Below are 12,105 nucleotides of genomic sequence, written 5' to 3'. Positions count from 1 at the left end.
GGGGACGGCCGGGAACGGGGCCCGGGACGGGGCCGGGGCCGGGCCGGCGGCAGCGCCTCCTCCCGGGACAGCCCGGGACAGTCCCTGGCACAGGGACTCGCTGGGTCAGGCGACAAGTGTCCCATTCAGCACCCCCAGCCCACGGCCCTAAGGACAGCGTTGTCAACATCCAACTCAGGCCTGTTCTAAGGGAAGCAAAATCCGCTTGCTAAACCAGCACAGAATGCCAGTGAAGAGCGACTAAAATCTAATTAGGACTGAGTGCTTGTTGTGTATTTGTCACAAAAAAATATTGAAAGTTATGGAATTGCAAAGTGAAAATAATAAAAAACCCCCCATGCTCCTGAAATTAAGTGAAATACTTTTCTGACTCTTCAGTTGTGCCCAGTGACAGGACAAGGAGGAATGATCTAAACTAAAACACAAGGAGCTTCACCTCAGCATGAGGGATTTCTTCACACTGAGGGCGGCAGAGCACTGGAACAGGCTGCCCAGGGAGGTCGTGGAGTCTCCTGTCACCCTGTTCTTGTAAGTTCTTCTAAGCCTTCTGATGTTTACATTGTTGTAATGGAGTTTCTCACGCACTTTTCATGTAAATAATGATTGTTTTGCATTTCTTTCTGGAAGAGAATTGATGGATTGTTGGTTGGACCAGTGTGGCTGGAGAGGTGGCAATTTTATCCTCCAATCCATAGTCACTTTTGAAGTTCTATAAATATCAGAGTTTGGAAATAAACTGCCCCTTTTTGGTCTTGGACATCTCAGAGTGTGAGTGTCATTCATTTCGTGTTGTATTGCAAGTCTCCCTCTCTGGAGACATTCAAAATCCACCTAGAAATGTTCCTGTGTCACCTGCCCTAGGTGACCCTGCCTTGGCAGGGGCCTTGGACAAAATATCCCCAGAGATCCCTTCCAACCATGACAATTCTGTAATTCTGTGAAATCATAGTAAATTACAGTGCAGGATGGAGTAAAATTTTGTAACCAAATTTTCAAGCTGTAAGCTATGCTGCTTAGCTGCCTGCACAGTAGTACACCAGTACTGAGCAAAGGAAACATTGGATTCTGACAAAAAAGCTTAAGTTTTCTAATGTAACAGATATAAATGCTTTGCCTTTGCATTCTCTTTGTGTCTTACTAGATGATCTTTAAGGTCCCTTCCATCCCACATAATTCAATGATTCTATGAGCAAATCAGATGAGCCTAAAACTGACAATTTTGCAAGGTGCTGATCTTAGGAAAGGTTAGTGACCTGCCCAGGCCCCTACATGAAGCTGCAAAACCTTTATTCACTTGTGAGAGCCAGAAAGTGGCAACACCACTGGAGCACCCACACCTCTGCTCAGGTGACCACTTTGCTGCTGGAGATGAACACACTTCATCGGATTTTGGTGGAGAAAACTGACCAGCAGCCTTTTGAGCAGCACAGAACTCTCATCACGTATTTGTATGGGAAAAGAGCCCTTCTCTCTGGCTGAGCATGTTCAAGGTGTGCCCTATGGAAATGCCTGGACGACCAGAGGTCTGGAATGTCTCTATTGATAACAAAGGGTTGTGCCCACAAGACCATTCCTGCCACTGACAGGTCCAAAGCAGCCTGCAGTGCTGCAGACAGCTCAGCACATGGGCAAGAAGCACTAGAGAGGCAAAGAACACACCCTGTGCAAGGCCCAGAGGCTGGGCAGTGGTCAGTCCATCAATGCTATCCAAGCTCCAAGGTGTACAAACCCCTTCTGCCCTCAGCAGCTCCCCTACACAAAGGGTTTGCCTTCTGATGCTTTTTACTGAAGCTGCCATCCTAACTGAAGTGCTACAGAACAAGAAGAAAACTGCTTAAGTGACCCAGCTTTTTCAAAAACTTGCAATGAGGCATTACAATATCATTAACCACTAAAAACCTTTAAAGTTTGAAAACCCAATTTAACTGAGATTACTGAAACTTGTTTTACTAATTTTCTTACCAGGGAACAGCATCTTCCCTGTAGCTATGCCACACATTGAGACAGTTGAGTTTTCTTTTTTCTATTTCAAGTGTACGTGTGACACTACAAAGCTCAAGAATAATGGGAAAAAGTCTGAGAGAATTTCTACTACCTGCTCTCAAACTGCTAGGTAAACAAGATTATTTCTACAAAATGATGGATCACCGTTACTACAGGGAGAAATTTAGGTTTTAACTTGTACAATACAAACATTTTTCTGCTAAACTCAATGGCTGTCCGGCAGCTTTGACTTTCTTTTTTCATCAACAAAATGCTGCAGAAAATCTGTACAATTTCTTAGGCCCTGCAATAAATCTTACAGTGAGTTTGCATGCTCCTTGTGTAACTGAACCTGCATACCACAGAGCTGAGCGGCAGAAGATGACTTATAGAACAAGAGCCCCACCATCAGGCCACTTGCCCAGGGCAGAGAGCAGCAGCCACATCCTTAAATGCACCTGTGGCTGCTACTCATCAGAACTCCAGGTCACATCTGCGGTCCCGTCCCAGCTGCCTGAAAACAGCTTTGCTCAGCTTTTGTCCTGGCAGAAATGCTGCAATTGTGAAGCAACATTACCTGTGAAACAAGTCACTGTGACAGCCCCAGCCTGGGGAGAACCGGGGCACCCTTCTCCCTTCACAGGATACCAATTTCCCTTGGATGGAGAACACAGCCCTCCTTCTCTACCAGCTAAGAGCCAAACGCGGGATGTTTTAGAAATGTCAGAACGCATTTATTGACAGATACGTGTGTGAACAGAGCACCGGGCAGGAGGCTGGCAGCGACAGTCCCTTCCCACGCCTCGGTGGGCATCCCCAGCCCGTGCCGCACACTGTCCCTCACGCCTTCTTCCTCCTGCCCCCGCCGCTGCCCCCGCCCGCAGGCTTCTGCTGCTGCGGCTGCCGCCGGGCCCCGCTCTTCTTGCCGCTGCGCCCGGGCCGCTGCTGCCGCCGGCCGCGTTTGCCGCGCTGCGACTGCTTCTTGCCCTTGTTGGCAGCGGCCGCCTCGGCTTCCTCCTGCCGCAGCTGCTTGTTGACGGCGCGGGTGATGTCGAGCACCGGCTTCTTGCTGCCCATGTCCCGCAGCAGCTCCAGCTGCCGGCTGCGCTCGGCCGCCAGGTTGCCCAGCAGCGGCTGGAAGCGGCGCTTCTTGCCGCCGCTGCGGGACGGCGGCTCCGCGGGCTCCTTGGGCAGGCGCGGCTGGAAGCGGCCGAGCGAGGCGGTGGAGACGCGGGCCACCTGGGCCACCCGCCGCAGCTCGTCGCGGTCCTGGTGCCCGGTGGGGTGCAGGGGCGCGGCGGGCACGGCGCTGCCGGCGCGGTGGGCTCGGGCCAGGTTGCGCAGCCGGTTCAGCTCGTTCCGAGCCACCCGCTCCCGCTTCTCCCGCCGCAGCCGGGCGAACTGGTCCTCCTCGGGGTCGGCGCCCGCCGGCACCTCCGCCAGCCAGGCGCGGGACGGGTCTCCGCCCGCCCGCTTGTAGCCCCAGCGCCGCCGCCACTCCTTGGCCTGCTCGTCCCACACCAGCGAGGTTTTCTTCTTGCGGCGGATGCCCTTCAGCCGCGCGAACTGCTCCCAGCGCGTCGGCGGCCGCGGCTTCGGCGCCGGCTTCTCCCGCGGCAGGCGGAACGTGGGCTCGGGCAGCTGCGCCACCAGCGGGCCCCCGGCGCCGCCGGCGCGCTCGGCCGGCAGCTCCCAGAGCCGGGACACGAGCAGCTGCGTGTTGTCGCGGGCCAGCGCCCGCAGCAGCGCCTCCCGCCGCGGGCCGGCCCCGTGCAGCGCCGCCGCCGGAGGGGGGTTGCGGTCCACGGCCAACAAATTGCCCAGGTCGTACTCCAGCTCCAGCTCCTTTTCCACCGTGATGCTCCGCCGCTTCTCCGCCTCCTGCTCCTCGGCGGCCGCCAGCACCGCCTCCACCCGCACGGCCGCCATGGCAGCGGTTCCACGTGCGAGCGGCGCCGCCGCCGCTGCCCCGGAGCCCGGCAAAGCTCCGCCGGGTCAGCGCGCCGGAACTGCCGCGCCCCGACGGCGGGACGAGCGCAAGGCCCGCCGGGAGATGTAGTCCCGTCCTGCCAGCCCGCCAGGGGGAGCCGTGGCTCCTCGCAACCCGGCCCGCGGCTGCCGCACCCGCGGTGCGACCGGGGACCCCCGCTGTGCTAGATACCCCCGGTTGTGCCTGGGGAGCCCCGGTGTGCCAGAGGACTCGCCCGCCCGGGCGTTTCACCCGCGCCGTGAAAAAGCACCCCCCGTTATGGGCATGTGCTTTTTTCCCAGTCACAGAATCACAGAATCAATGCGGCTCGAAAAGCCCTCTGAGGACATCAGATCCAAATTGTGACCAAACAGCACTATGTCAATTAGACCAGGAATCTGAATGTTACATCCAGTCCTTTATGACAAACCTTTAGGAATAGTGACCCAACCACCCCCCTAGGCAGCCCATCCCAGTGTTTAATCGCCCTTTCTGTAAAGAAATTATTTCTAATACTCAACCTGAACCTCCCCTGGTGCAGTTCAAGATTATACCCTCTTGCCTTGCCACTGTTGCCTGGCAGGAGAGGCCAAACCCTTCATGGCTACAACCCCCTTTCTCCTAGGATCACTCCTGAGCCTCTTCTTCTCCAGGCAAAACAACCCTGGCTCCCTTGTCTGCTTCTCATGGGACTTCACCTTCTGTACCCTTCACCTATGACACTGATGATCACCAATGATACTGATGAAATCCCCAGTGAGCCCCAGGCTGGGGTTATGTGGGGTTCAGGGTGGTCCCAAATCTGTCTCCTGCTGTCACCATGAGTGGTGCTGAGGTGGAACATAGGTGGGAACACTCAGGACATGAGGGGAGGCAAATGCCGAAAGCAGAGTGGTAGGACCATCATAGAGAGTCAATGGGGCCCTGCAGCGTCCCTTGCCTTAGCCTGCACTAGGGACACGCCGTGGTGTCCAGACACTGAGACTGTGACAGGACTTTTTTTGTGGCGGTGTTTGTGTGTAGGTTTTTTTGCTTGCTTGTTTTTGATGATTTTTTTTAAGCACACAATCCTTTCGGATGCTCCATGTTGTAGAACAGTCCCACTGAGTGCTCCTCACAGGATCAAAATTCAAGTGCTGTGTTGCAGCTCCAGCGAGGCTGGCACAGGTGTTGTGGGTGAATCTCCCCCCAGAGAAGGGAGGGGAGGAACAGCATTTGGGAAGCAGTGTCATCTGGCAGATGTCTCCACAGACATAATTATAAGTGAGGTGATTGGGGTGATGTGGTGTGCTCCTAAAGGTCAGCTGGGTCACAGATACCTCCATGCTATTTTTAAACAAATGGGCTACAGAAGAATCCTTTTATAGCTATACAGTGATTTGGCTTGTGTGGCCATGATATTTTGAGCTGATCCCTGGTGCCCTAAAAACAAGCTCATGATAGCACTTAGCTGTAGTGCAGGGAAATTATGGGTGTTTTTATACAAGGCACAGTTCTATTCCAAGTTATTATCCCATCTTTTCCTTTAGTTTTGGAGTGATGGAAGTTATTCTGAGTGTAATGCAACAGCAGTGTTGTTGAAATGAAACAAAATGCCGTGTTTGTAAGGTGAAGACAAATAGCTGATTCTCAAATTCTAATGGCTAGCATAACACCACTTACCCACAGTCTAACCAGGTATTTTTTTTCCTCAAGTCAGCTGTTTTGAGCATGATTTGTATACTATGGAGCCACAGAATCCCTATGCATTTAAATCCAAGCTGGTTGGCATGGACTATTTTCTTGTTTACCACAAGATGGCACTGGATAATATTTTGTGCCGTGTGCAGCTCATACTTTCACCTGGAATAGCAGATAAAGCTAATTTTAAAGACAGTTCTTTGAAGAGGTGCATAGGCTCTCTCTAGATTTAGGCACTATATAGATTTAGGCATAAATTTGAACTTCTGAACTGCAAGGCCCACTATTTTGTTAAAGTCTGGTTAATACCTGTACACTGATCCAGGTAGCGTCCTGTTTTATCCTTATGCAGCTAACTCTCAGAGTTCTTTTGGTCGGTATTTTACAAAGTCCAGAATGCCTCAGGTAGATGCCTTGGGGTGAGAGGACATCATCTCTTGCACTTCCAAAGTTTCTTGAACTGTTAATGCTTACCACTGGAATAGCAGATGGAGTGCATGTTAGGAACTGATGTTCTTGCTTTACCTGAAAACATGTAGAGGAATCTCAGAAGGTAAAAATTACATTCTGGAAACTGCTGTGTTGATCTGAATTCCAGCCTTTCCATGTATTCCAGGAATCTGCACCTTAGAGCACGACCCTGCTTCTGGAGTTTGCAGTTTGTGATTTCACAGTGTGGTTGGGAAGGTGGTGGTTAGAAGAATATTGGAAAAGATTTGTAAACAGAGATTTGTAAACAGTCATGGATTTTTTGGGAAACTATCCCATTTTGAGGAGGGGCTTCTGAGCTGACTGTAATAATCACAGCCATGCTTTGAGATTGTACTGTGGATTGTAGCCAGGTACATGGCTTCTGTCAAGGGAATGGATGAGTACTTCTGCAAATCTGGGCCTTCCAAAAGATGAAAGGGTAATACCAACATCCAGTTATAGAAACAGCTTTAGGAAATGCATGTTTTTATTATCTCATGTTTAATTCAGATTTTTAAAAACACTTTTCTAGCAATTTTTAAAAGAATGAATTTTTAGAAGTGTTTATTCATTTTGATCATCTCTGTTCTGGGGTTCCTGTGTTCCTTTCAGCATATCAAATATCACATTTCACAGACTGCCTGTTGGTTGTGCTCAGCTATAGGGCTTGACAACAGCTAACTGTGGGCACTTACAATCCATAGATAATTAAACAATTTCATCATTGCTCTCCCTTTCCCTGAGGTACTTTACCTCTTCAGTGTGAACAATAGCAATACATGTCACAGTATGTGCATATATATATGTGCTTAATGCTGTACTGTTTGCTTGCTTTCTTTACTGGGAGGTGACTAGGCAGGGTTTGGATTCTCTTGCAAATTGCAGTTTTTATTTCAGATGAAGAAGGCTGTAGAGTTTTGGGTCTTTTTTGTTTGTTTTTTTTTTTAACCACATGAAAAATTTTAGCTGCATGGGAAACATAATATGGCATAGTATAATTTGCAGAAACACTTGTCCAAAAGATTATTTGAAAGCATAATGCAGGATACACGTGATGCACCAAAAGAACTACAGCATCAATGTGACATACCATCAGGTTTGTTTTTCTTGTGAGAAAGAATAAAGAATTATCCTACTTACCTTTTATTTCTGTGGTTTCTGTTCAGCTGGGCTGCAACTTGAAGTTTGTGTTTGATAGGAGCTGCTGTAATGTACAGGATTCATGTCTCACTGTTAGTGATACCATTAACTTCGATTTACTCTTCAAACTTTTGCCAATTACCTCTGGATGGCAGTAGATGTAGTTAGAAGATGATTCAATCAATTCATAAGCCTGCTGTGAGGATTGTTATGAAGAACACTTTTATCAGGCAAACTCAAAGTGCTGATAATTTTGGAAAATAGTAGAAAGTGCCCTTAAAATATCCACACTATCTCCGAATAATTCCCTTCCACTGACTTTGTTCAGTACATTTTGAAGTAAAAATCTGTGCTGTAGGATTTTTTTTGTAAAAGGGAGAGGTTGTTTGCTCACTGAAGCTATATTAAGTACAACAATTTATGGACCCAATTCTGCTTCCTGGTACATTTTTTTTACCCCTGTAACTTACATGTAATGTATTTCAGCCTGTGTCCTATTTCCTGGGACATATTAGTGCATTTTCAGTCCAAATAACAAAACACAGGAATGCAAATTTGGCTAAACAGCCTCTTTCCTAGTCACTACTCCATATAATGTTAAAAATTTGCCTGTAAGGAATTAAAAAAAACCCTACAAACCCCCTAAAAATATTTAAGGCACCCTCTTTTATAAAATGTGCGAGTTGACTTTAGCAGTATAACAAAAATGCATCTGGCAGTCAGAGCTTTTCCTGTTACAAGAATTCTATTACTCATTACAGATAATGGGGTAGTCCTTCTCATGGTTTCATCATGGTAAGGTCTTACTAGGAACCTCATAAGGGACATGATTAATTCTAAGCAAGTTTTGTTGATGGGGATGATATTGTCTGTGCTCACACACTTCAAAACCTTTCTGGTTGGTTTGTAAATGAGCAGGTTTAAATTTCCTGTCCAAAGATTTTATGTGATTAGCAGAATGCTGTATTTATGGAAAAACCCCCAAAAAGTGTGCAGATGAAAGTCAAGAGGCTGTGCCTCTAGTTCCAAAACCTAGGACTGGGTAGTTTGGAATGCAGTTACAAGTGAATAACTAAGCAGAGCCTGATTTCTGGTGCAGAAGCCAGAACACAGATAGCTGTTGAGATAGCAGGGAGATTTGGATGACTGCAGGCACTGTGGAAAGTGATGGGTAGACCAGAATCTATTTTCATGATTTGACTGGTTGTGACTGTGTGGTTTCACTGAACTGATTTTGGGTAAACAAAACAAAGCTAAGCTAATTTGAGGCCTTCCCAAGTCCTTGATGCCTATGCATTAGGGAATCAGACTGAGAACAGATTGTGATGTGGTTTGCTTTTTTTATGAGCTTAACTGTGACCTGATTTTTGTTTGAGAAAGTTTTCTTGTAGTACAGTCTTAATATTGGAAATACCAGCAATGGTGTGGCTTGGTTTTGTTGGGTGTTTTTTAGGATAATTTAAAGAACAGAATGAGAACTTTATCTGGCAGTGATGGAAAGAATGGCAACATAGTAACACATTCCTGTTCCAGGGTCAGTCCTTCTCATCATCTGTCTAGAGTAGACCTACTTTTTGGCATAAGATTACTTCTAAAAGTTAAAAAAAGCCAATGAACACATTTCCTTCTTTAGAACAAATCTGTCATGCTCAGAGATTTGTCCTTGATGAAGTCTGCACTTGTAAACAGAAGAACAAAACAAGTTCCTCTGTTCTTGGGTTGGGTTGGAATTTTCTCCAACCCTGGAGAAAAGGTCTCCATCCATGACATAAAAGATGGGCCATAGTCATTGCTGGTTTTTGTTGACAGAAGGACACAAGACAAATTAAATGGAGCAAGAGGTTCAATACCATGAATATGAGAGAAGAGTAAATGTATGTCTGCTGGCAATGACCATGCCAGTTCCTATATTCTCTTGCTTTTGTGAGTCAGAAATAATCCTTGTCCCAGCCAGGGACAGGATGTGTTTTCAATAGAAAATCTCATCCTTTTATGTGCCTGTACAGATACTCCATGCATGTGATTAAACCTATACAGGTAACAGCATTCACATATGCAAGAGATACAAATACTGATTTTGGTAAAGGAGAAAATATGAGGCCTGATCTTAAAGCAAGACAGTACACTGCACTCAGGACCATGATTCTTCAGGAATCTTTTGGGGAAGTTTGAACCTGAGATTAAACAAAGGTCCAAGCATCATTTCATACACACACCACAACCGTTTAATGCACCTCAAGTGCCTGAATCTTCCCCCAGCCCTTGCTGGATGGCATGGAAATGCCTGCTGAAGTCCTGCTTGCCAAAGGTGACTTCAACACTTCAGCACTACTTGACAGCAAGAAAAAGGTTTCCCGAACATGGTTTGCAATCTTTAATCCTCCATTTTTCCATTCATCAGCAAGGCTGATTTTTCAGGGTGGACTATTGTCCTGTGTGGTTTTAGACCATTTTGTTCTTAAAGCTACATTAAAGACTTCAAAGTCTTGCTAATACATTTCCAGTTGACAGTTATTAAGGAAATGGGAAAATAGTCTTGGTTTAGATCTTTTTTTACACATAAATAGGACTCTTTAAAAGTTCAGTCCAAGATATTATTGAGAATTTCAACCACATGTAACTGCAGGTGACTTTTGCAAGACAAGAATCATCTGTAAATTTCTGTGAGCTTCTACCTAGGATGCATGTTGTGGCTTAGAGTAAATTAGGAGAAATTCTGTTAAACAAATATTATTCATTTTGAATGTCATACAGCCTAGGGCTGTGGCTCTACATCATTACCAAGTGACAACAGATTTGGTTAAAATAGTTCTTATGGTGAAAAAGAAGTCCTGGAGATTATCGTAGTCAATTCACACGTTTCAGGCCATGCTCCCAGGGTAGCTGAATCAGCACAGCTTCTGGGGTGGGGTGGGAGTGTGAATTCGTGGCTAGGCATTTGAGAGGGAACAGCAATCTCTCAAACTGTTTTTTTTCCTGAGGGAATCAGCTACAGCTTGACTCACAATCAGAGATGGCTTTCCTTGGAGAAGCAATCCTGGTTTGTACCTATACAGCCTAGCAAACCTCTTCTTGAAGAAGTCTGTCTTGTAAAGGTGGCTTAACTGCTCTTGTAGCTGCAGAGACCTCCCACAGCTCTTCCTATAGCAGCCAGAGTTCACAGCTTGCTGTGTTAAGGTAATATGGCAGCAATTGGCTGTTACCTTATTATAATATACTATATAAACTAAACAAGTTGCTGCACAGACTGCTCAGTCATTCCCGCAAAAGATTTGGGAACATGTCAGATGGGTGGAGTGGGAATAACTGGATGCAGCAATGGCATTGGCCATCACAAGGTAACCTCCCTGCTGCTGCTGCTGCTGCTGCTGCTGAATCAGAGCCCTCAGAGCTGGGGCAGGAAATCCCTGTCCTAATCTGCAGTCAGGGCTCTGGAGTCCTTGGAGGGGATCAGACTCTGAGCTGCTCAGAGCCTCCCTCATGCTGCCACAAACTCAAATCAGCTGTTCTGCACAGTGCATCTTTATTCTTTTTGTTTTCTGCAATGTGCCTCTGCTCCTCAGCAACTGCTGTACATGCTAAGGGAAAAAACAGGACAGATTCTCAGTTTTCAGAATCCTACAGATACTGTGGGAACTGCTCAACCTGAAATTTTTCTGAGTTACTAAGGAAATGTTAAAAGCCGGGCAGGGCAAGTTTGTGTGTAGCAGGAGTTACGAGCAATAAAATGAAAATACATATATATATTCACACAATAAACGAAAGGGACAAAATAGAAGGCTTGCTTCTTTAGCCAAGGGTGCATTAATGATCTAATTCACAACACTGTTAACTGTTGGTTTAAAACCTGCAGATTTCTCATACAACTTTGCTTCTTGGACTACCTGTCAGTGTGAGGTACTCTATGGAAATGTTTGCTGGGCTGCATTGTTGCTCCTTGTTGCTCCTTCCTCTATAGCATTTACAGGGCCAAGCATGTACATTCTCTAGCTGCCCAAATATCCCTGGCAATGACAAAGGACACCTTCTGTTTCTCTTGAAGATGATGCTACACCTGTCTCCTCTTTGGGCTTTCAAATACTTGCTTTGCTCCTTCCAGAATATGCTATCTGGAGTGCATTGTGGATTCTCTACAAAAACAATCACCTGGATCTTTGTTTTTCTCTCATCACTTTCATTCCCTTCTGTTGTTCCTTCTTCACTGCTTTAAAGCAGATGCAGGATAATTTGGGCTGGAAGGGACATTTAGAGCCCACTTAGTCCTTCCTGCCTGCACTGAGCAGGGACATCTTCAATTCAATCTACTAAGCCCATTAATTGTACTGCATTTACTTACCCCTGTATTTGAAGCTGCTCTTCATCGCCTGTGCTCTACCCTGATCATGCCCATTAGTGTTTCTAATTACTGCTGTGATGCACCAAGCTTGAATTCCCATGATCTGTGAGGAATTCTTGCTGCAGCCTGTCTCTGGACTGTTTTGTTGGTGGGCAGAGCAGGCGCTTTCAGTGTCCAGGTGTGTCAGAGGATGAGTTTCTGGTGCAGGTCTACAGAGCATTTCTGGGGACCTGGCAAATGTACCTACTAAACTGAGTGAGTAAGTCAGGCTGAACTTTTCTATAATACCCTGATATAAATGCTTGATAGGTGTGAATGGTGTGGTAAGTGTGAGAAACAGGTGTTGGTAAGTTTGAGAAAGAGCTGATGGTAAGTTTGAGAAATAGTTGAGTTGTGAATTAAGCTTGTGAGTCAACCCTGATTGATGTTATTGGTCAATTACAGGATCATGGAAAATCCCAGCTGCACGTTTTCTGTATCGGAAAGCAGTTGCTTTCCACTCATTTGGTAAGGCCTTTCCTGGGTT

At 46.6% G+C, this 12,105-nt stretch overlaps 1 protein-coding gene across 1 annotated transcript; it reads right to left on the bottom strand.

The window, feature by feature from the left end:
* Positions 1–2,453: 2,453 nt before the first annotated feature.
* RRS1 (ribosome biogenesis regulator 1 homolog) lies at positions 2,454–3,942 on the bottom strand. Its single transcript, XM_058033144.1, has one exon. It carries the CDS (start codon positions 3,910–3,912, stop codon positions 2,824–2,826), a length of 1,089 nt encoding a protein of 362 aa, XP_057889127.1. The 5' UTR covers positions 3,913–3,942; the 3' UTR covers positions 2,454–2,823.
* Positions 3,943–12,105: the final 8,163 nt, after the last annotated feature.

The sequence above is a fragment of the Melospiza georgiana genome, chromosome 1 (genome assembly GCF_028018845.1).
Source record: "Melospiza georgiana isolate bMelGeo1 chromosome 1, bMelGeo1.pri, whole genome shotgun sequence".
Taxonomy (NCBI): domain Eukaryota; kingdom Metazoa; phylum Chordata; class Aves; order Passeriformes; family Passerellidae; genus Melospiza; species Melospiza georgiana.
This window is presented reverse-complemented; position numbering and strand designations above follow the sequence as displayed.